The following is a 25,095-nucleotide window of genomic DNA, read 5'->3' on the forward strand; positions in this document are numbered from 1 at the left end:
GGTAGATATGGGCAAGGAGTTGGAAACTTGTTGTAGGGATCGTTGAGGGAGTCCTGGGTGTGATGGGGTTCCTGAGCAGTGCTGGCAAAACAGAGGCACTAGTCCAGTCAACTGTATCACCTTCTGCCAATTCCCACTATCTATCTAAGTTCATTCAGTATGCATAACCACAGGGAAAGTGCTCCAGCCAACAGGATGAGGACTCTTATACCCAGCAAAACTATCCCATACCAGCGGCCATGTCTTCAGTTCTGATTTTGCTCTTGATGGGTGCATAATTTTCTAGGAGGCAAACCAGGGCCTCAGGGCAGAAGCTGGTGGTTAAGGACTTGTGTGAAGTCCAGTTAGATGGTCTGAGATGTTCCAGAAAATGATGACCTGCCATTCTGTTCTTGTCATTCCAGGCTGCCAACAGCTACCTGCGAGATCAGTGGTTCCATTCTCTGCAGTGGAAGGTAAGTCAGGCCCCTGATGTTGGTTTGCAGTGGCTGCATGGGGGCTTAGAGAGTAATGGCTGAGAACCAGGCAGGACATAGGCCTGGTGGTAGGGAACGCTACCTCTTGGGTAGCTCAGCAAAGGTCCTGCTTTTGCTGGAAGGAAGCTCCTGCCCTCTCCCCAAGGGCCATGCCTTGTGATAGGAGCAGGTTCCTGGTAGGTGGCTGCTCAGCTTGGAACCATCCAACTGTTCCCTTGCTTCCATCAGAGGGAGGGCAAAGCCAGGGTTCCAGGGAGGCTGGACTCCGGGTTCCAGAAAGTTCCTTGAACAAGTCGCATTGAAAGCCATGCAGAGTGGGAATTTAGCAGGGGTTGAAAACACTGGCTATGTTCATCGGCCTTGATTCCTTTTGGTGGGCTGGCTCTCCGCCCTCACTCCTGTTATCACTCCTTATAGAAGTGTCGAGCTTCTGGCGTGTGTGGAGAGCAGATTTCTACTATGACTTCCTAGGCCCGGGCCAGCTCTCCTGAAGAGTTAGGTTATGTCCAGTGGCATAGGTGATGAACAGGTCGCAGGGCATAGTCATTCTCTCTTTATGCCCCTGGCGCCATGAGTCATTACAATGAGACTGCATTTGTTGAACTATTATTGCAAGTTCAACAAGACTTCTGCTGGGCAAGACTTCTGCTGTCCATTTCCCCTGTGAAGTTCATTCCTGCCTGCATCAGGCCTACTCTTGAGAAAATCGAGGTTCTAGTGTGTAGCTCAGCCTCCGACTGTGAGAGCCGAGGAGGGATTAGGGGCACTTCCTTTTCGAGATGATGCACCCCAGGCACACCTGAAAGGCTGTGCTCATGACGCTTCAAGAGGTAACCAAGATAAAGGTGGGGAAATGGAATTTTTAGCTGAGCTCAGTGTCACGTGCCTATATTTCTAGCACTTCGGAGTCCGAGGCAGGAGGATTGCTACCAGTTTGAGGCTTACAAGGAAATGAAGTTTTCAAGAGACTTTGGTAAAAAGATGATTTGGGAGATCTAGCCTGGGATGTGGGGTTCATAAAATTAACCCAGAGCTAGCTGGGATATCTTTGAGTTTCTAACAGTTCTGGGGACCTGGATATCTAATCTCGGTTCTGATGGCATCTTGTGTCTTTATCATCACTAAATTCAGTCAGTGGAAACTTGTCTTTAAAAGCACCTGGGGAACCTAAGCCAGAGGTATCAAAGGATGACAAAGGCCTCTTCAGTCAGGCACTGTCCCTTCCTCCGGGGTGACCTTCCAGAATGATTCCCACCATATAAGCTTGTGTGAGATGTTAGTTTCCTTTCCCTGGGGCAGTTGGCCCCCAATGATTTGGGTATCTAGCCACCAGGTGGCAGTGGTCTCCCGCTGTAGCAACTTGATTTAGTTATGGCTCTTGGAGATTTAAATGTGGTGAGAGTTAAGATCTGCCGTCCGTCCATTGTTGCAAAATGACAAAGAATCTTAAGATTTGGGGGAGCCGGGGGGTGGGGGTGGGAGATACTCCAGCTAGCAATGTCAGCTGTCAGTCCTGAATTCGAATCCTTACTTTTTCTTGTTCTGGTCTGGTCCAGACAGGTCTGGGTGTTTGTTCATTTGACTGAATACAGTTACTAAAGTCTGTAAGTGTGCAAGACCTGGCTTAAATACTCGTGTTTGCCGTCCTTTAACCAGTGCGGGCACTAGAGCTAAGAAGGGCCAAACAGTTTGCCCAGAAATGAACAGCAACTTCAGTTTAGACCTGTGGGTCCATCCTGCCTCATCCGTCTAACTGAGATTTGGACTCAGCGGCCCATTCTGGGTATGGTTCTCTCCCTCCCTCCCTCCCTCCCTCCCTCCCTCCCTCTCTCTCTCTCTCTCTCTCTCTCTCTCTCTCTCTCTCTCTCTCTCTCTCTCCTTCTCTTGAGACAGTCCTGGAACTCTCTCTGTAGACCAGGCTAGCCTCAATCTTACAGTGATCCCCCTGCCTCTGCCTTCTAAGTGCTAGGATTAAAGGCGTGTGACTACTCCACAAGCAAAGGAAGGTAACCGCTGTGGGTCTGTTTTATTTACTTGCTTCTTCTTTTTTTTTTCTTTCCATTTTTAACAGAGGTAGGGGGAGTAGACAGCAGAACATCAGAATTTAGGACATTTAGCAATCCCACAACCACAGTTTGAATTTGTGAGTTTTCTGCACACGGCCTGCGACAGGAAGTATATATACAGAGTGTGCTCTTTTTGTAGTGTTGTGACGCACGCCTCTCGGATGCCGTGTCTCCTGGCTTACTTTGCCTGGACTGGCTGGCCCAGGGCAGTGTCTTTCCTCAGGAGGGCAAAGCTGGATCTTAAGAAGACTTAGCTGTAACCCACAGCATGTGACCCTCAGAATGGCGGGGTTCCTCTGCCAAAGGATGCCGGCGAGTCCACCTCAGGCTGTCCCGACCGGGTGTGACTGAAGGACTCTTGTAGTATTCTTGTCATTTTCTAAAGTCAGGGAGTTTCTACTGGGGTTTCCTTGTTTGCCCCTCTTCCCCCCACAATGCCCCTCCCCCACCACCATCTTGGCCATCTTGACTGAGGGGTCCCCTCACCCCTGTTTTCTCTGCAGTTGCTCTGAGGAGACATGAGGCTGGCATAGTAAGCTTATCCACCCTGAGTCCTTTCTGTCTCCCTCCTTCTCTTTCCCTCTCTCCCTGGAAAGAGCTCTGCTCTTGCCCACAGTAGCCTTGGTCAGGGGAGTCCAGGGATGCCTGTGATTCCGTGACATGACAGGATGGAGGACCAGTATCAACTATAGTAGGAAAGGGGTGGGAAAGAGATGTTCTGCCTTACTGGAGTCCCCTGGGAGCCCAGCCTGCAGTCCCGAGGGCTCCCTGGGGAAGCTGTCTGTTTGGTTTAGGCAGTAGGCCCTTGAGGCCAATTCCCTGGGGTGTGGAACATAAACAGTCATACAGAGTTAATGAGGCCTCAGCTCCGACTCAGAAGCTCCTCTTTTCTCCCGCCCAGGCCCTCAGAGGCCCGGGTCTGCAGAGATAACCAACGTGTGCACGAGGGTTCGAGGGAACTGCCTGTTACACGTACAAGGTCACCCGTGCACGGCCCATTCTGCGTACAGGGAGACAGACCCGTCTGTGAGGGGACAAGTCTGAGAGGATAAATCCTTCTGCGTGTACAAAGCTCTGAGGAGACAGGCCCGTCGTGTTGCGTCGCACAAGGCCATAAAAGGAAAGGCATAGCTCGTGTTCAAGGCCAAGAAGAGAATGACCCATCCAAATATATGCTGCTATATATGCTATATATATGAGTGGACAGGTCTATGATGGGCACTAAGCCATGTGTGTAGCAAGGCTGTGAAGGGACAGCCTAGGTTGTGTGACACTGACCGTGTTCCAGCCTGCGAGTGCATGGCGTGTGCTATGTGAGAAAGTGAGCCAATTCTCTCTCTCCGCTCTGAGGACGAATAGGTTCCAATGTACATAGCCAGGAGAGGCAAGCCTGCCCTGACACCTCGAGGAGTAGCCAAGGCGGGTGGCGATCCCCTAGTCAGGTCTGTTGCGATCCCTTACACATCTGGGACCCTGCCACTCAGTCTTTGCTTCCTGCTGTGGTTGGAGGCCACTAAGCAGAAGTCGTAAAATCCACAGAGACTGCGTTCTCCAGGGAAAGTGGGTCATTGAAAACACAACCGGCCCCAGGGGACAGGGGACAGGCAGGGTGTGACAGAAGCTGGCCAGCCACAAGCGCATTTGGATAGACCTGGCCAAAGCTGCTTACTTCTCCCCAGCAGACTTTCCCGTGTCCCTGGGAGGTGGCATGACCTCGAACCACTCGGGTTTGGACCTCTGCCCCCCCCCCCCATTATTTCAGGTATTGGTGGTGGAGACACCTCTGTTTTCCTCTCTGTGAAATGGGATAGCAGTAGCACCTCACCTACTGTGCCTTTGTGAAGACTGTAGAGCCTGTTGTTTCTGAAGGAAGCGGAGTGGGTCCTGGTAGGAGCCAATGTTCCTGCCACCTCACAAAGAGGGGTCCCCTGCCAGTGTCGTCCATACATATACAGGGTCTCCCGGGCTCACAAGTACTTTATGTGCACTTTTCTTTTCTTTTCTTTTCTTTTTTCCCCCAGCGCTGGGGACCGAACCCAGGGCCTTGCTTTTACTAGGCAAGCGCTCTACCACTGAGCTAAATCCCCAACCCCTATGTGCACGTTTTATACAAATTTGTCACCTTGAACCTCAACAGAGGTTTTTGAAGCCTTTGTCACTCGTGCCTAATGGGAGAGGGGGCAAGAGCCCAAGAGAACGATGACATCTCCAAGGACAAATGAGTTCTTAGAAGCGCACTAGACAGTTGCCATGCAGAGAGGATTGCCCCATGATGTGTATGGACAGCCACCGTCCAGATCCCTGCGCCACCATCTGAGTCTCTGCACGACCTCTTGGTCGCTCATACTGTCAGGAGACAGGAGTCCTATCCTACCTTCTCCACAGGGAGGGGACCAGGTCAGAATGACAGAAGGCCCTGAGGTGACCGCCCAGCCTGTACCCCTTGATGAAGGCCAAGCCAGAGCACTCCAGGCTTGGGAGTACAGGATGCTCCAGTGATGCTGTCACGCTGGCTCTGTCTCTCTCTGGTCAGGAAGTCACACTTTGAAAGGACCTTCCCCCCTGCCTCCCAGGGTCCCTCCCAGATCCTGTGCCGTAGCCTGAGTTCTTTTTTCCACTCTGATCTGTGGAACCTCTCCTGGGGTATCCAGATAGACTCGTCCCCGGTCACAGAGCGGTTGATAGGCACTGTGTACTCATTCCAGCACCGAGGGTGACTGAACCATCACAGCTGCAAGGAAGGGGCTGCTTCTCCCAGGGTTCCTGTCCGGGTGTGACTGAGAAGTCACACCTGAGTTCACCCAGTCACGTGGCCTTTGAACAGAGGCCTGACTTGAGTCCAGAACCCACTGTCCCATTGTCCCTCCCCCTCTCCCCACTGCTCCCGTCCCCCATTGGCCTGGAGCATGGCTCTAGACACTTGAGTATAGAACACACACGTAGGCAGGCAGTCAACCACACTCAATGCTTATCTGTCCCATGGATTGTTAGTAGAGATTTTAGGCTTGGATCCTGGGCACAGACAGCAGCAACCCAGCAAACACCCCCACCCCAGGCCAATTAAACAGACAGGTGATATGGAAAAACAGGAAGGAAAGACCAGAGTCCATCTTCTGTGACGTGAGGCACAGATACAGGGACTACAACTCTCTGTCACTGACACTGACCCACCATTTTCTCAACCCCGACTCTCCGGTGAGGTGATCTCATGAGCCGGAACCGTGTGTATTCTCTTTGAGGGATCCAGGTTCCTCCCCTGACAGACACTCAGACCCCAGCCTCTTCTTTCTCAGCATGGATTCCTTGGCAGAAATTCTAGTTGCTAGTCCAGTAGTCTGATGGCCAGAGGGAGAGGGTCCAAGGTATCTCCCACCTTCCCCAAAGTTAGCATTTGTAGACCCCGGCCCGAGTCCTCAGTCCAGATTGTCTACAACACACATGGGAGAGAGCTTTACATATTGAGACCCGGAATGACTCACGGGTGGGGTGAGGGTTAGGGGTGAAGGTGGTCTGGCTACCCGTTCCTGGCTGCTTGCTGGGATAGCCACAGTCATACCCAGCTCCCACGATACACCACACCACTTTCTTTTATTTGGTGCCTGGCCTGGCCGTTCACTTCCCAATCGCTGGCTCAGTACTCTTGCTGGGCAAGGCCTTGGTTTTTTTATAGCCCGGCTGTATACCTGCCTTGCCTATCCAGGTTAGCTCTGCATCCGGCCCCAGAAGGATCAGAGGGACTCTTGGAGCATTGTAAACGTTGAGCTGCCCTCACTCTGCAAGAGGCCGCCCTACTCCCAACACTACAGGAAGGCCCTGTGATGACCCAGAGAACCAAGATGGCTGACTCTGGGGACCCAAGGGTAGCGGCCTTTGGTGGCCCAGGCTACTGGTCTCCAGTGTCTTCCGGCCTCTGTGCGGCCCCTCAGAGAGTCACTGGGGTCCCCGTAACTAACAACAAGGTGAGCCCCTGGGATTGAAGCTAAGAAATGGCTGAGGCTCTGTGACCTTGGGGATGAGAGTCACACTCTCGGGCTTCCTTTGTGACAGAGGAAAGAAAACAATTATTAGCCATCTCTGGTCTTGGGAGACTTGAGGGGATCATGTCATGGAACCTCAGGGTTTGATGAGGCCCGTCTCAAAGGATGAGCAGAAGGAGCACAGGGGTTGGTTGAGTGTCTCTCTGCTGGACACCGGCAGGACAGGGACGCAAACCGAGACGTGTGGCCTCTGGGTTAGCTTCGTCCCCTCCCTCCAGCTTCTTCCGCCAGCATTTGGCAAAGTTAGACACAGAAGGGCATGGAGGCAAGGGTCAGGACCCCCACCCCAAATGTACAGTCTCTCCACTTCCCCACATGGTACATCTGCCCTCTTCCTCCCGCCTTTCCTCCTTTTCAGCCTCTGTTTTTCCTCTCCAGTGCTGGGGATTGAGTCCTGGACCACAGAGCTGCACCCTCCACCCTGAGTTTTGTTTGTTTTGGAAGCGGGATCTAGGTCAGCTACTAAGGCCTCCCCCGCCGGCCGTGATACGGTGTGCTTATGGACTTGAGCCCCACACTTGGCTTATTACCGGGTTTATATCAGTTTCTCTAGAGAGAAGCATACAGATCAAAAGAGGTAGCCCGCCCCAGGTTCCCTGGGGCATGACCACACACACTGGCTCTCCAGGGCACACACTTCTCCATCTCTTTGGCCCACTTGAACTCAGAATTGTGAATGGGCTCATTTGTGCCTTGGGCCTGTACTCTGAAAACTATGCTTGCGAGGCTTAGATGTGTTCTTTGTGTCGTGACGCTGTATTCTGTCAGGGCTGGGTGGTGTTTGTTCTGCTCTGTGTGTGTCTATGTCTCGGTGGTTTTTTAATCCGGCTTGGTACAGACCATCGGGAACGCTCTGGTGTCTGTGCCCACATTCCTCTTGTGGGTGCGTGGAATTTCAACCCCAAGGCTGTGGGGCACACTTAACGGTCACCTTGAGAGAGAGCTGACCACTCTTTTTCCAGAATGCTTGGTATATGTCCCACTTCTGTGGCAGGAATGAAAGCCCTAGGGCAGGGGTACTAAAAAGAGCATTTCCTGTTTTTGTTTGTTTGTTTGTTTTTAAATACTGAAAAGGAAAAAGGACTTCACAAGAATTAACGTTTGCTGTGAACCTGTTCCCACTTCTTATGGTCTTAAAAAAATTGAACATGTAACAAAACACGCATGCCCTGTCACATGTAACGAAACATACATGACCTCGTTGCCGAGTGCAGGGTTCGTTGGCTGTCATCTTCACTAGACCCAGAGAAGATTTTGGCAGAGGAGACAGAAAGATGGTCCACATGTTAGACAGCATGCTTATAAACATGGCGGGGAGCTGGACCCACAAAATTTGAATGATATAGTTGTCCAAACCAGGCTTACATAATGGTACCGGTTGTCTTAAGCATGTGAACAGAAGAAATCCTATTATTAGACAATTAGTGACCACCAAAAGAGCGAGAATCAATTCCATTCAGGGACGAGCCACCTGATCCCATAATGGTCACCCTGAGCACACTGAGATAAGACCAATACTGAATGGACTCAATGGGCTCTATTACATGTATATAAAGTTTATACTTGTAATAGATGTGTGTAGCAATAGTCACTAAGTTATAGTTTGAGAAGTAACGGCGGACGTGGGAGGAGCTGTGGGGGCGGGGCGGGGGGGTGATACAGATCCGGAACTCGCGTATGAAATGCTCAAATAAAAAATTAAATCCCAGAACAGAGCCATGCACAGGCCGTTGGCAGTCCCTTAAAGTCAAGGACAAGTGGAAGACTTAAAAGCGAGTCTCCCTTCTCAAGTCTGCTGGCTGTCCCTGCTGCTGCTGGCCTAAAAGGCCGCTCGTGCCTTGTTCCTCTGAAAACACCTCCTGATTCTCCTCCACTCACCTTGTTCCTCTTACTTATGGTGGGGTGTCTGTAGATTCAGGGGGAGATCCACCGAAGCCCAGACGGTCCCTGAGCTCTGTGTCTCTGTGATGCTTTGCTTCCAGACCACCAAGTTCCAGGGTCCGTCCGTCCGTGTGTCCTTGTTTGATGCCCTCCAGCTGTTCCTCCTGCACCCGGAGACCGTTATCGAGTCAAGGGTAGGCAGGTTAAGTGCAAAGCCTGATACCACAACAGGTGATTGGCTAAGAAGATACTACTGACAGGCTAGTGATGTTTACAACACAGACGTACAGCGTCTGACCGGAAGTGAGAGCGGGTTGTTACTAGCCTGCCTTTTATACTGCTCACAGCAGTGCTGAAATGGTAAACTTAATGGGCAATGTAATTCTGGGACTTCCCATTAATGTTTTTATACCACCGTGCTAAGGGTTGAGTCTGAGATATCACTCAAAGGCTCATACATACACGGAGGGGTTTTACCAGCTGGTGGGCTTTTTGGAAATAAATGGTTCCTGGGGCATCCTGAGTGGATCGATACTTTGACAGACCCAAAAGGGATTTGATAGCATGATGGAGAATTGATTACTGGACACTTTAGGAGTTGGGGGCCTCCCTGGAGAAAGGAAGTCCCTAGAGGTATCCCTTTGAAAGACGTATTTTACCCCCTAGCCTTTTCCTCTGTCCTTCTCTTTGCTTCTTGGCTGCTGTGAGTTGAGAGGCCTCCTCAGCTTCCAGCTCACCCCATTGTTTCAAGCCCAGAAACAATGGAGTCTGACAGCTCTGAATGGCAAACTTTGAAGCTGTGAACCAAACAAGAACTTCCTTCTTGCAGCCATTTCTCTCGGGCGTTTGTCCAGTGGGAAGGCCACTGGCCGATCCTGCAGAGCCTATGTAACAGGGATCGCTGGGACCACAGGTAACAGGGGCGGCCGGTTCAGCTCAAAGCGGCCAGACGGGGCTGCAGATCTTTAATAATTCACCACCGTCCATGTTAGGCAACAGGGTTCCTGAAGGGACCAAGAAAGAGGATTTGAGCTGTCTACAAACAGCACAAGGGGCTTTGCTAACCAGTCCTCACCTGGGGAACTGGTCTCCCTATTCCACAGACCAAACATCTGGAACCCAGACTAAAGACAGTGACCTGCCCCGAGCAGCAAGCCTAGAGAGTGGGGGAGAGGAGGGGAAGATGTGCTGGTCCTCAGGACCAACCCCCCTCTTTTTTTTTTCTTAGTCAGATATGGTGGCACATGCTTGTAACCTCAGTACTGGCAGGGCAGAGAAGATAGATTCCTGGGGCTCACTGGTCATCCAGCCTCACCTGACCAGCAATTACCACATCCTAATGAGAGACCTCATCTAGGATAGAAGATGAGAGAGGGAGGGGGAGGGATAGCCAGGTGTTAGCTCCTGAACTTACACACACACACACACACACACACACACACACACACACACACACACTAAAAGACAGAAGAGCTAAGTCTTAACGTGCTCTTGACTGTCCTCGAACTCTCCTGTTTTTCCCCAGTCCTCCTAGAGACCTGACTTTGAGCGCTGAGATCCCTTCCCTTCGATGTGACAGCCTGTCTGCACCTCTGGAGCAGCATGGTGGCTCTCTCAGCATTCTGGAAAGAAGCAGCATCTCTGGGTTGTTTTTTCCTTCCAAGCAAGGAGGGGACTGGGGCTTCCATGTGTCATGAGCGCACGCTTTGATGGGGACCGATGAGTCACCAAGCCGCACAGGGAAGGTTTTCACGTACATGGTTTGTGGGTAAGCCCTCTTTCTGCCCTTTAAAGCAGGGTTTTATTTGATTCCCCCCCCCCCCTTCTCTCTGTGGATGAGTTTTCCAGACATAACCAGGAGGCAGTGTCGTCATTTAACATGACCTCCGTCTCGGGAGGCTGCGGTGGGCAGCAGGGTGCTGTCTTGCTTTCAGGGTGGTATGGTGATCGAGTAGCCACTGGAGGAGAGGACCATGGCCCACAGTTCTGGGTTGGCCCTTAATGCCTCCTGCCTGCCCACTGGCTTGGCTCAACAAAAGACTTAAAAGAGCAGCCATAGTTGTCCACATAGAGGAATTCACTCCAGCTCTTCCAGAGGTGATCAGACTTGCCCAGTGGAGTGGTGGCACAGGTCTGGGGAAGGAGAGGCTTGGGGAGAAGCTAATTGGCCAGAGTTGGTGTCAAAAGCCTGAGGCCCTTATAACATCGGGTGCTTTGAGTTTTCAGAGTGGCCCTAGCGCATAGCAAGACCCACAGACAGACAGAGATACTCAAGGGGACACAAGTCAGCTCCTAACAGAGCCACTGTGTGGTAGCAGCATTGTGCCAGGGGCATGTGTTCCTGGAGCAGTAGAAAAACCAGTGCAGATCTACCAAGGCTTGGGTCAGACTCTTTGCAATGGGCTGTATCTGTCCTTAGATGGGATAGATTTCCAGGACTGTGACATTAAAGGATACCCAGAAAGGTCAGGGTCCCTTCACAGTGGCCAAGATGGCAGCGGGTATCCATAGCTGCTGGCTTAGAAGAAGGCTCTTGTCAGAGTCTTGAGTTAAATTCTCTACACAAGTCCCCTCTGTCCCAAGCCTCCCAACCAGTTCAGACAAAGGATCTTGAGTCCGTGTCTTATTAATTCTCAAAGAGGCTCACGGGCCTGCCTCTCACGGCTGCTTGAGAGAGTCAGACTGTGTCATCCAGGCCTCTGTGACAGGGCCTCATGCCTGCAGCTTAGTGCAGACTGCTCCACACCCATAGGGTGCTGTGTCTCTAACTTCAGTTCAAAGGATCCAACTGGTACTGTCTCGCGCCCTAGACAGACACATGGAGCACGTGCATGCATGCAGGCAGAACACTAATACACATACATTAAGTAAACCTTTTTTTTTTTAAAGCAGTTTAAAGAAGTGTTTGCGTTGGCTTATAGCTTGAACATAGAGTCCACGATGGCAGGGGTGGTGTTAGCAGCAGGAGCACGAGGCAGCTGGTCATGTGATATCCTCAGTCAGGAAGCGATGTTCGGTTCCATTTTATCCAGCCAGGAGACGGTGCTGCCACAGAGAAGGTCGGTTTTCCCATCCCAGTCACATTTTCACAGACATGCTTGAAGTGTGTCTCCCAGGTGGCTCCAAATTCCGCCAAGTTGACAGTGAAGACAACCCCCACCACGTGTCTGTCTGTCTGTCTGTCTGTCTGTCTGTCTGTCTGTCTGTCTCTCTCTCTCTCTCTCTCTCTCTCACACACACACACACACACACACACACACACACATTCATGCTGAACATCTCCACCTGCCTCTCTCTCTCTCTCTCTCTCTCTCTCTCTCTCTCTCTCTCTCTCTCCCTCACACACACACACACACAGACACAGACACACACACTCACACTCACACACACTCGTGCTGAACAGCTCCGCCTGGCTTTAATACTTAGCAAGTGGCCGCTGTAGCCTTTACTGTTGTCTTACAAGGATTTGTCATGGGTAGGGTCCTGGTCAGTTGGGAAGACCTGCCACTGAGGTCACCAAGCGAAAAGCTCTGCCAGAGTGATCCCTGAGGTTGGGAGGCAGGACCTCAGTGGGCCTCGTTTTGATGTTCTAGAGGAACTATGGGGAATGGAGGGGGGAGGATTCCACCTGGCATCGTCCCTTCACAACTCCACCTCTGGCAGTGTGTGTGATGGAGCTTGCAGAAGCAGGCAGGAAGGCAAGCAACAAGAACTGGTTTGGATTAGTTCCCAGCAGGTGTTGAGAAAGGAGAGCCAGGTACTCAGACCTACGTATGGTGGAGCACTAATGCTGTAACTGACACAGGACCGCAGATCGCCTCAGCCAGTCTGAGTGCCACGGCTCGCTAGTGTGAAGAGGGTGGGAAGTGACGCCGTCTGAGAGTGCACTCTAACTGTCATGTTGCCAAGACCCCCCCCACCTTGTTTTCCCAAACTTGAATCCTGTCTCCATTACAATTTAATGCCCCATTTCCCGGTCCGAACCCCAACAACTGCCATCCTCCATCCTGTACCCATAAAGCTCACTACTTCAATACCTTAACACAAGTGGCATCACATGGGCCTTGGCCACACGTCACTCAGCAAAATGTCTTTCAGATCATGGGTGCTGTAGCACATGTCAGCGTTAATTTCCTTTTGAAGGCTGTGTAATATTCCAATGTATGCATGTATGTGTATGTATGTATATATGTATGTATATATGTATGTATGTATGTATTACAGTTGGTTCATGAGCTTGTGAACTTGGGTTGTTTCCATCTCTTGGCTGTTGTAAACAATGCTACAGTGAACAGGGATGTACAGATAGACTCCTTCAATATGCTGGTACCCACAAAAGGACCAGTGTCTGGGTACCACCCATCTACAATACACCAGGCTGGTGGAGTAAGTCCACATGAGCATGGAGTCTCTCAAGCCGTAGGTTGCTTCTGATGTGTACCCAGGACTGAGCATCTTAACAGGATTGTCAGGGTGGGTGTTAGTACCGGGGGAAGCTTGTGGGAAGAGACTTGATTTGTGGGTGGTTTGACAGTGTCTGCTGTTGTGAAAGGAAGATGCCGGGTAGAATCCTCCCCCGTGGCTCCTCTTTGCCAAGGACCGTACGTCAGCCGTGGCTGACGTCCCTGTCTGAATTCTCCTGGAAGTTCTTCCTGCAGCCTGCCGGGTCCCCAGGTAGCTCTCTCTGACATCACCAATGATGCAGGTGTGCAGGGTTGCGGGTGGCTGGGCCCAGCCTGCTTGAGGCCACACAGGGCTAGGGGCTTGTGCACTGTGGCAAGGGCCAAGGCAGGCTTTGAGGTGGTAATGCAGGCCTCGTGGCCCACTGAGGAGTCAGGGAACAGATTTCTAGGATGTCTAAGGAAACGAATAAACAACATATTCCAATGGAGAATGAGCTAGGGGTGGGAGGGGTCTCTCTCACCGTGACCCCTTGGCGAAGTGGTGGGGCCAAATGGATCAGCCTGGCTCAGGGGACAGCCAGGTGTAAGGAGCCAGGGCCCCAGGCCAGCTCTCACCTGCTGCTCCCTAGGCATTGGGCTTCCCAAGACTGCCCAGCCAAGTCCAACCGTCTTAGAACAACCAGGACTTATTGTCTCAGAGCTCTGGGGCCAGAAGTCCAAAGTCATGGTGTGAGCAGATTCTTTTTCCCTTGGAGGTTTCTGAGTGTATCTTTGTCTGACTTTGTCCAGCTTCTGGGGACTGCAGGCAACCCTTAGCCCTTCTTACTTTTGGCTATGCAACTCTGCTTCCTCTGTGTGTGTGCACATGTTGTAGTGTGTGTGTGTGTGTGTGTGTGTGTGTGTGTGTGTGTGTGTGTGTGTGGTCCCATGTAGCATTTTCTGCATGGGCACCAGTGTGTGTGTGTGTGTGTGTGTAAACTTCCATGTGGCATTTTTGCATGGGTACCTCTGTGTGTGTGTGTGTGTGTGTGTGTGTGTGTGTGTGTGTGTGTGTGTGTGTAAGTATCAGCTCCCATGTGACATTTTTGCATGGGCACCAGCTCAGGACCCAGCCTAGTCCAGCATGATGTCGTATTACTTGACTCCATCTACAGAGACCCTGTTTCCTAATAAGAGCGCAGTCAGATGCCCAGCGTTAGAGAGCTGGGATATAACTTCTGGGGAGACACAGTGCAACCACACTGCCAGCAGGGCGTCCCTAGACAAGGGAATGGTCCCTTCTATCACTCCCCGATCTATGCCACAGATCTATGCCTACAGCTAGGCAGCAGGCATGGGGGTTGAATCTTGCTTCTTTTAGGGCTTTTGAGTCTCCAGGATTTCCTGGAGGCCCGTGGTGCAGACTGCAAGGCCAAGTCTTCATTTGGCCCAGACCCCCCAGAGTTCCCCGTCCATGGCAGTGGTGGGAAGGATGTGTCTCTGATGTGGACGCTGAGGTTTATGATTCTCCTCCTTGCCCTGAACAAGCTGCCAGCAACAATTTCCTTACTCCAAACTGCTCCGGTACCTTGTACGAATTGTGGAGAAAGCGGACGGCTCATCCCTGCCTACAAGGAACATGGACTCTGTGGGAAGCACACGGTTCACCCGTGTGATGGTCGGTTTGTGCCTGGGAGTCAGTACAAGTGGAATGTGGTACCCAGCTGTGAGCCTGACACCTAGGTGGGTCATCCACTCACCAGCCAGACTCATGGTTACCCAGGCAACCAGCTGATGCCCAGAGCCAGTAGAGCAGGACACCCACCTGAGTCCTGCTGTTTCCTTGGTAGCAGTAATAGCTGCGGGGAGGCAGCCTATGATGGTCACTTAGGAGGCTGAGTGCCTGAGCTCTGTCCCTTTTTCAGAGTACCCATCTCCCCAGGAGCTGGCTTCTCAGGCACATAGAAGCTGGGCTTTCTAACTTGACAGGAAGGCACCACAGACATTAAGGAACAGAAGACACAGGTTTTAAAAGTTGCTATATTTATGTGTATGGGTGTCAGCTCCGTGTATGCCTGTGCCTGGTACTCAGGCAAGCCAATAGAAGGCACCAGTAAGCTCCCCTGGGATTGTAACTATAGATGATGGTGAGCTGCCATGTGGGGGCTGGGAGCTAGGTCCTCTAGAAGAGCAGCTCTTAACTCCTGAGCAAGCTCTCCAGCCCCAGCTTCACCCTACTTGACGATGTGAGGTCAGGTTACAAACACGGCTACCCGGTTCTCTCTGGCTCTCGCTAGCTACGCGGCTTCAGCTTCAGTTTTCTCATCTATAAAGTGGGGTTCACCTCCCTGGGGTACTGTTGAGATTTCAGAAGTTAATGTGTAGGTCTGGGGGAGGGGTAGCTTAATAAAGCAAGCCTTGCAAACTTGGAGACCCCAGAGCCCATGTGAAAAAGCCAGGCGTGGTGGTGCACTCTCGAAATGCCAGCGCTGAGAGGTGGAGACAGGTGGATTCCCAATCGCTGACCAGCAAGTTCCAGGCCAGTGAGAGACTCTGTCAAAAAAATGAGATGGAGAGCTCGCGAAGAATGGATTCCTCTACTGGTGGGCGGGGCCAGCGGGCGACCATGCAGTGACTGGTGGCCAAATCTAAGTCGCCCGAAAGACGCACACGGTTCACTGATGGTCACAGTAGCGGCCATCCAGATGTTAGCAGAGGCAGAGATGGGAACAGTGCGGGGCTTGTCTACGGACAAGCAGCTCAGCAACAGTGACCTGGCCACACGATGACCTCCATCATGAGAAGGAATAGAATACTGGGGCTCGGGAGGCTGCCTGGCAACTCCGAGGCCATCGCGCTGAGCGCAAGAAACCTGGCTCAAAAGACCGTGTGTTTATTGTCTGACTCCAGTTTTATGTCCAGAAACCAGAAAGAGGGGAGGTGTTGGAGGAGGCTGTTGGGTGTCCCCAGTTCTCTTTGGGGTGACAGCTGTACATGACGTATGTGCTAAGCGCCACGGGACTGTATGCCTTGAGAAGACTGGTGTTTCAGTGACGTGTGACTTTCACCTGGATAATGGGTGTGTATAGACAACTAAGACCGCAGGGCTGACTCTCGGGCTTGGAGTCCCCCTCATAGACAGGGCCACAGAGTATTTCTATCTTCGTGTGCTTTCTGTTGCCATGATTAACACCGTGACCAAGAGGAGTAGCTTGGAGAGGAAGGGGAATATTTCATCTTACAGGTTATAGTTCATCCTTGAGTGAAGCTAAAGGCAGAAACCAAAGCGTGTTTTCTTACATAGTCCAGATTCACCTGCCTGGGGGATGGCACCTCCCACAGTGGGCTTGACCTTCCTCCATCACTAGCCAATCAAGAAAATGTCTCATAGACCTGACTTGTCCACGGGCTGGTCTGATGGAGGCAATTCTTTATAAGAGAACCTACATGAGAAGCCACACACCCCTACACACCCCTACACACACACACACACACACACACACACACACACACACAAGTACGTACACAGAAGCACACATACAAACACACAAGCCCGCATGCCCTTTATAAAGTTGAGTAAGTTAACACTTTTACATTGAGCCACATTCAAGAGGTTCCCTCTTCCTGATGACTCTAGGGCTGTGCCAAGTTGACAGCTAAAGCTTGACAGTTGCAGGGATTGGGGGATGAGGATCTCTTCCGAGCCTGTGACAAAGGAAGGCTCCTCGTAACAGAGCAATCGTTTCGCCTTAATCTCTGAACATTTCTAGATGAGATGGGCCCACCCTGTGACAAAGGCAGCCTGCGTTTGCAGTATTTCAGTGCTTTTATTAGCGTGCTAATTATGCTCAACGGTGGGTTTCCATTACGACATTTTCATAGGTGTGTATGATATGTTTAGAAGGCCGATTGTCTGCCCACACCAACATCTGCAGCCCGTAGCGAGGACAGAGTCTTGATGGGCATTGTCAGTCTGCTTGCCTTTCTTGCTGGGTGTACAAGGGACTCTGGGGGGACAAAACATTAATTAGTAACTTTTCTTGTCACTGATAGAGCGTCTGGCAGAGACAGCTGCAGGGGGAGGGGAGGTTTGTTCATGCTTATAGCCCATCGTGGGGAAGCAAGCATGACAGCGGACAGGTGGTAGCAGCTTATTATATGAGAGCAACTAAGGAGTAAAGAGGTGGAGCCAGGGCGTTGGGGATTTAGCTCAGTGGTAGAGCGCTTGCCTAGGAAGCGCAAGGCCCTGGGTTCGATCCCCAGCTCCGAAAAAAGGAACCAAAAAAAAAAAAAAAAAAAAAAAACAAACAAACAAACCTCAAGCCTCAGCCTTACAGCCTGCTTGCAACAATTCAGCTCCACATGGAGAAAATCCCACCACCTCCCAAAACCACGCCAGCAGCTGGGGACCCAGTGTTCAAACACATGGGATATTTCACTGTGAAACCATACCTTGGAGGAAAGAACTCAAGGAGGGGTCCCTGTTTAGGCCTGTTCAACCTGCACCCCATAACTCAGATCCGAGAGGATTGCTTTGAATGTGGTCCAGTGCAAAACTGTTAACCTCGTAAAGGGGATGTGTGTGCGTGTGAGTGCGTGTGTAGGTTCCCATGTGAACTTTGTCGGTGGCAGCGTCAAAAGGTTGGACACACCCACAGTGGGGGCTTAAAGAAACTCATGTCCCCTGTGGAAGATTCTGTCCTTGCGCTGGGCACAAAGCTGTCTGCTCTGTGGAGCAGCAGATGTGCTGGACCTTAGGCATGGCAATGGGGGCATAGCATTGCCCCATAGCTCCTTCTGTGGTGACAGCAGGGTCCTCTGTCTAGCAGCTGCAGTGACATTGGGTGGCTGAAGAGCTGGACGTCCACTTAAATTTTCTTCTAATTAAGTTGACTGTGCTGTCAGAAGCCCCCTGGGTCCAGTAGCTTTTAGACAGGCCAGGCAGCTCCATGCCAAACCTAGAAATAAAGTGTCAAAACCATCCTCCCTAGCTCGCTTGGTTCCGTCTCCTCAGGGACGCCCTCCCCTCCGCAGCTCCTCAGAGTACCCGTGACAAGTGACGAGGAGCATGCGTACTTGTGTGCACGAGAGCCTTGGAGGCTGCAGCAGGCAGCAGAGCTGTCGTCCCCCCCTCCCTCTTCCCCAATCCTAGGGAAGAGCGTTTCCAGTACATTCCGAGCCACACCTCCTGGTGAGGGACACCCACCTGATGACAGCTAGTCTCCTGTGGAAGAGCTAAGAGGCTCCACACTCTCAGGCTCGGGAACCCCAGTGTCTTGTGCCTGCTCCTACCGCAGGAACAGTTTCCAGAGAGATGGCTGGTGTTGCCCAGGTAACGTCCCTTCCCTGACAAGCAGAGAGGGTGAGGACAGCCGTGGAGTTGACTGGCTCTGCCAGAGGGGAAACAGGAGACTCTGCCTGCTGGTTCTGTTTATTGTTGGCTGGTTCGGCTTTGCCACAGATGCTGGGAGCCTTTCTTAGTCTTGCCTGCTCTGGACCACTCCCTCCTAGGATTGGGTAGGTGATGTTATCCACAGTTGTGTAGTCAGGAAGTAGATGAGACGCCTCATGCCTGTCGTTTCGCGGGCAGCACAGCAAATCCTTGGTAGTAGTTATTCTTTTATTGCTGTGCAGATGAAGGACTACAAACAATAGACTAAATCCCAGGGCCCGTCTGCCCTTCTTTCCACAGTCTCCTCAGGGCTTACAGCGTAATACCGGGCGCGTTAGAGTAGAAGGCTTCACGTGGTCTTAGTTAGGTGCGTGGTGAGTACGTGGGCGGTAGGTGAGTGGCAGACGGGCAGTGAAGAGATGGGTGAAGGATGGATAAACCAGAAAGCGGATGGGTGAGGACCAGATGGATGATGAGTGGATAAACTCTTGGGTGAAAGACTGGTTAGATTAGTGGGTGGGAGATGGATTGGTGAATGAGTAGGGAAATGGGTGGATGAATATGGATGGGCGAGTAGAGGAATGGGTAGATAAATGGAGGTAAATGGGTGAGTAGATGGGAGACAGGAAGATGGGTGGATGGATGGATAGATGGATGGATGGATGGATGGATGGATGGATGGATGGGTGCATGAACAGCTGATGGTCAAGGACTAGAGAGATGGCTCAGTGGTTAAGAGCACCAGATGTTCTTCCAAAGGACCTGGCTTCAAATCCTAGCACCCACATGGTAGCTCACAACTGTAGCTCCAGTTCCAGGGGATTCCCTCTCACATACAAACACAAGCATGCAGAACACCAAGGTACATGAAATAAGAATAAATACATATTTTTCTTTAAAAAAAAGAGCTGATGGTTAGGTGGATGGGGAGATGATAGAAACAGAACTGAGATTTGAAATGAAGTCTGCTTATTGAAAAACCCATATTCTTAACAGGTCATGCTGCTTGTGGCTTTGTCTGCCGCTGTCTTCCTAGGAAGGCATTTTATATATTTTAAAAGAGCTCGTTTGAGGTATAAGTTACATGTCATTAAAGTTTAGCCATCGTAAGTGTACTACTCGATGATTTTAGTAAACTTACAGGCTTGAGCAGCTGTTACCCCAGTCTGGTTTCAGGACATGGCTACCCCCCTAAAGATGCCCTTTGTGAATCCCCGCTTCCCCTTTGCAGCCCCAGCACTGGCTGCTTCACTTTCTGTCTGTAATTGGACTTTTTTTTCTAGGAATTTCACATAAAAGGAATCCTACAGTTTGTGCCTTATATCTGACTTCGGTCACGAGGCACAGTGGCACAAGATACGTTCACTCTTTTTTTTTCCCCCAGTACTTGGCTCTGCACATCCTGTTCAGCCATGAGCTCCTTCCTTGAAAGCGATTGACCTTGTCTTGGGGGAAACTCACGGATTTGCCTCTGTGAGACTTGGCTTTTCTTTTGGGAGCAGGGAGGGTGTTAAAAACAATTACTGAGCTATGCTGTGAATGCGCGCTTAGCATTTTTCTGTCAGACAGACAGAGCCACAGCTCAGTGGTAGGAACTCCTGCTGGGTTTGAGCCCCAGGACAAGAGGATGGGAAGGAGGGGCTGTTGAGTGATTTTGCTATGTAACGGTCCATTAAAAAAAAGATTAATTTATTTATTATACAAGTACACTGTAGCTGTCCTCAGACACACCAGAAGAGGACATCGGATCTCATTACAGATGGTTGCGAGCTACCGTGTGGTGGCTGGGAATTGAACTCAGGGCCTCTGGAAGAGCAGTGACTGCTCTTAACCACTGAGCCATCTCTCCAGCCCATAACTGTCCATTTTTAATCCCCACCCCCATCCCCACTCCCACCCCCCACCCAAGAGCAGTGCGCTAGGATTAGTTCAACCACATCCTCACCGACACTTAGTATTGTTTGTCTTTTCCATCCCAGCCATCCCAGAGGTATTTCTGTACCATTGAACTGTGTATTTCCAAAGTAGCTTGTAATGGAGAATCATCACTCCCACCCCCATCTTTGTTTGTTTTGCTTTTTTGTTTTTTGTTTTTGTTTTGTTTTTTGAAACATAGGCTCTGGTAGTTCAGGCTGGGTTTGAACTCTTACACATTCAAGGATGACCTTGAGTATATCCGCCCCGCCCCGCCCCGCCCCGCCCTGCCCCATGTTGGCAGCTGTGAGCGTCTTTTCACGTGTCTTCTCCCAAACTGGGATCTGAGTCATGAGCCACGGCTTGGCACAGCACAGTTGATGAAGGGCCAGATGGCAGCTCTTTGGGGCTCTAAGAGCCCCACTCGCTCAAATTTCTGTTGCATGTTCTGTTTGCTTTGAATTTTACAACTCTTAGAAAACCCCCTTTTGGGGGATGGGGTGTCATTGTGTACAAACAGCCGGGTTTGAACACAGGCCGCATGTTGCTGGTCCCACACTATGTCATTATCAGATCTTCTAACATCAGTCATGTGTCCGGCCACAAGACAGCTCCAGGACCCCTGTCCCCTCTTCCCCAGCTCAGGTCAAGGACTCCAGTGGCCCATGAGGCACACATTGGACAGAAGCCACTCGTGGTTTCTGGCAGGACAGGCTCAATGGGAAGACTGTGTCACCTCCAGAGAGCTAGGATTCTAGAAGTGGCTTCATCTTAGCCCCATTGGTGACTCATTGCCTGCTGAGCTCTTCAGAGTTCCTGGGATGATGCTAACGTGTCACCTGGGGTGTGGCTAAGGACCTGGAACCCTGGATGTTCTGCCCCACCCAACTCCTCTCCTATGTCTCACCTGCTAGTCACTGGTGTCCAGCCCATGGGTTTATTCCTGGCCCTTACCTGCCACCGAGCGTCCTCGACACCACTGGTCCTGAGGGACATGACAGAAGGAGTGAGCCCTTTAGAGCTTCATGACTGCCTAGCTTTAGCCTGGTTATTTCCCCCTCCTGGCTGGGGCTGTGTTGTGCATCAAGATCCCAACAGTCCTGCAGCAGCTGCTGTGGCCACTCCACCCCACTCCTGGCACCATTTGCCTTTGCAGGCTGCTCACCATGGGCACCGTGGAGTAGTGTCCCGAATGCTTATGGCCTTGAGAACATCCTCAAGCCAGCTGTGAGGAGTCCTTGAGAAGTGACTTACTGCTGCCCACATAGATGGCACTGTCAGGTTTCCATAACATCAGGGTAGAAGGTGCTGCCTATTGGCTGCTCACCCATCTCATCCCCTGTACCCGACAAGGTCTTCAAGTTTTCGGTTTCTTTAAAATTTTTTTTCAATTTGTTTTTAATGTACAGAGATGAGCATAATCGGTTTGGCTGGGTAGATAGATGGTCTGGAATAATTTATTCAAGGTCACTTAGCCCAACTTAATGAAGCCTGTGTCCCCCACATGCCGGTAGGAACACGGGTGGCTCTTGTTCAACCCATGCCTCTAGATCAGACTGTGGCCGTTCAGAGCAGATGAAACAAGAGTGAGAACCCTGGCTGAACTTCCCCGGGTGACTCCAGTAGAGCTGTCGGAGAACTGTCTTGCCTTCAGATGGCCAACGAGAAGAGGGGTCTCCCCGTCTCTTCCTCACTCTGCCCGCTGTTTCTTTTCATTGATCTGCCAGTCAGATGTTACTTGAACTCAGTCCGGTGGCTGAGTGGCTGCTTGCAGGGTAGTCTAACCTTGGGCTAAGACTCCAGCACCCAGGGTTTTACAACAATGCTCAGAGCGCCTAGCAAACCATGTGCCTTCTCCTACCCGGTGTTAGGTGAATGTTAGCCCTTGTCACAGCCTTGGCGTCGTGTCTGAACACTGTCTCTGAAATCAGGTATCCTGGTTATACAATAGTCATCCCTCAGCGCCAAGGGGGCATGGGGGGGTGGGGATCAGTCAGTACCAAGGCCAGGTCACTGAAGACAAGGAACTGGTCTCTGAAGCTGGTTTGCGCAGGCACTGAAGATAGGTCCTGTTTGCCTCTAACTCCCTTCCTCTCTGTCTCAATGATAGTGGTTCTCAACCTTCCTAATGCTGCACCCCTTTTACTGTGGGGACCCCCAAACCCCTGCCCCCAGTCATAGAATTATTTCATTGCTACTGCCTAATTGTAATTTTGCTACTATTGTGAGTCCTAATGTAAACATCGGATTGCAGGATATCTGATATATGACCCCCTGTGAAAAGGTTTGTTTGACTCCCAAGGGGGGTGTGACCCACAGGTCAGTCAGAGTTTGGTGTCTCCCTTAGTTACTTTCCGTGTGTTTGAGACGGGTTCTTTCACTGTGGCTGGAGCTCGGTGACTCAGCTAAGACTAGCTCGCCATTGAGCCGGAAGGACCCTCCTGGCTTCACCTCCCCAGCGCTGCATACTGCCACCCTTAGCTTTTCTACGTGGGTGCTAGGGATTCGAACTCAGGTCTTCATGCTTGCCCGGCAAGCATTTCCCTGGCTCAGCCACCTCATAGCAGACCCATGGTCTCTGGCACCCAGATGAGTATTGGGTTGTAGACAAGTGCCACCACGGCCAGCCATGTTTGCAGAGTTTACGTGAGGGGTGGCGGGGGACCATGTTTGCCACATATATTAATGATAGTTATTTCTGGATGATAGGATTTTTGAGGTTTTTTTTTTTTTTCTTCTTCCCTCTCCTCTTTGTGCTTTTCAGTATGGTTTCAATTTTCTTTAATGTGAGTGCATAACATCTTTATAGAAATAAGTAATTCTTTCAAACATAATAGCTTGCAGCTGGCTACCAAAATGGCTCCACGTTGAGAGCTGCCACTGTGCACAAGTAGAGTGTGCAGTGAGATACCCTGAGGATGGACTGTCCTGGCAATTCTCACCGCAATGGAATTAATAATGATAATAATAATAATAATAATAATAATAATAACAACAACAACCAACAACCTTCTGACAAGGACATGGTTCTCTAGTGCACATTGAAATCTATGAGACCAGAGCTCAGGGGAGGTTCAGTCACCAGCAGCCAGAAAGGCACCAGTGACAGGTTCAAAGTGGCCTGTTTGGATCCGGGTGCATTTTGTCATTAAAGTAATAGAGTTAGGGATAGCACTCCTGGCCACCCTCTTCATCAGCACAGCCAATTTAATTGTCTCGGGGGCGCTCGGCCCCAGCATAACTTGCCAGGACTTTTCTGTCCTCAGAATGTGCAAGTTTGCACCTACTTGGTCCGGTTCTCTTCCCACCCCCTGTGCTGTAGCCAGTGTCAGCCTCAGAACATCAAGGATCGCTGTGGAGAATAGAGGGTCTCAGCATAGAGCCATGAGGTCAAGAGAGACGGGGTTGGGGGTGGGGGATGGGGCAGGCAGGCCAATGAAAGGAATAGAGTTAAAACAGAAGAACTAGATGAGGGGCAAGAATTTAAAAGCACCACAGGGCCCTGGCACTCGTCTGTTTTCCCAGCACTTGGGAGGTGGAGGAACACGGGACCACACAGCGAGTTCCACACCATCCCGGGTTGCCTGACACCCTACCTCAACGAAACAGAAAACACCTTACAAGTAAGGAGTTTCGTGGGTGCGATGCTGGCCGCAGCGGGGAGTCAGCCGCAGCGGGGAGTCAGCCGCAAGCAAGTAGCACCGGGAAAGCAGAGAGTGCATGATAAATGATACTAGGTATGCCGTTTCCGTACTGTGTCAAAGCTTCATTCACATTGGCTCTGCTCCCTGGTGTGACTTCATAGAAGAAATGAACTATGTGGACCCAAGGTTGACACAGGTCCCACTGAGACTGGGACGAATTTCTCTGCCCAGAGATGTGGGACCTACGGCTCTAAAGGTGAAATGATTTCTTAACGGAGTCATTCTCATCCTGGTTCCACCCCTATCTGTTCAGGTTGGGATATGCCCTCTAAATACTTCCTTTTGAGCCCAGGTCATGAGTTCATTGTCTAATTCTTAATTCAGAAATGGCCCAGGAAGACCCCAGTGGCCTTCAGATTGAGCCTGGGTTATCGGTGAGGGCCCCTCCCTTTCTCTTTCCCTCTCTTCTCCTTCAGTCTTTGGCTCAGGGGTTGTGGCCTGTCACTCACGCTGGCTGCTGGTATGGGGTGCCGTGACTCTAAGATTAGGCTGTCCCGGATGGACGAGCAAGGAGTTTAGCAGTAAGTGATGAAACTCATTCTGTTGAGAATCCCAGCAAGCCAGGCGGCACAGGGCCAGGCAGGCAGCCACAGAGACAGAGACAGGAGGGGAGCTCTTGGCTTGGACCGCCGCCCTCCATGGCCTCTGTTTCCATGATGTCAGAGAGGCGGAACTAAGGGTGCCTCAAATCCAGGAGGCCACAGCCCTGCCTTCCATTCGGGTTTGGAGGCAGCACTGAGCCGAGGTGAGCATGCCTCTGTTTTCCTCCGGCCATCCTGGACTCCGGTCTCTACCAAGCAGCTGAATTCTGGCCTTCATCCTGATCATCCAGCTCTTGGTCTGAATGCTACTTGCCAAGAGACCTCATAGGATCTGCCTAGGCAGAAACTCAGCTCACAGAAAGCCTTCCGTGGGCCAGGAACGCCCCTATTCTTACCGTGCTTGGCGACTTGGGGACTGAGCTTGGCAGAGGACTCCATGTAAAAAAGCAGTTTCCTAATTCCTTTTTATGTGTCACTGGGAACAGGGTGGGAAACCGCCGTTCCGGCGTTCGGAGCCTGCCCGTCTGCAGACGCACCCTTGACCTTGGATGGAGTCTATTTCTTTCTCCGTGTATCCATTTCCTTTTGGGGAGAACTCAGATCAGGTTGACAACTTCCCAGGGCCTTTTCACCCCAGCCAGAGAAGTTCTTTGGTCATCTTGAGTGGTTTGCTAAATTGATGATAATATTCCCATATCTCC

General features: G+C 51.2%; 1 protein-coding gene across 5 annotated transcripts in view; it reads left to right on the top strand.

Annotated features, from left to right (window-relative positions):
• Cmip (c-Maf-inducing protein) overlaps positions 1-25,095 on the top strand; it is a 205,758-nt gene that overhangs the window by 130,671 nt on the left and 49,992 nt on the right. For 2 of the 5 annotated variants that reach the window (NM_001163273.1, XM_087594259.1), the window contains 1 exon segment: positions 405-455. In NM_001163273.1, coding sequence (NP_001156745.1) covers positions 405-455 — 51 coding nt within the window. 5 annotated transcript variants of the gene reach the window in all.

The sequence above is a fragment of the Rattus norvegicus genome, chromosome 19, assembly GCF_021556685.1.
Source record: "Rattus norvegicus strain SHRSP/BbbUtx chromosome 19, alternate assembly SHRSP_T2T, whole genome shotgun sequence".
NCBI classification, from domain to species: Eukaryota; Metazoa; Chordata; class Mammalia; order Rodentia; family Muridae; genus Rattus; species Rattus norvegicus.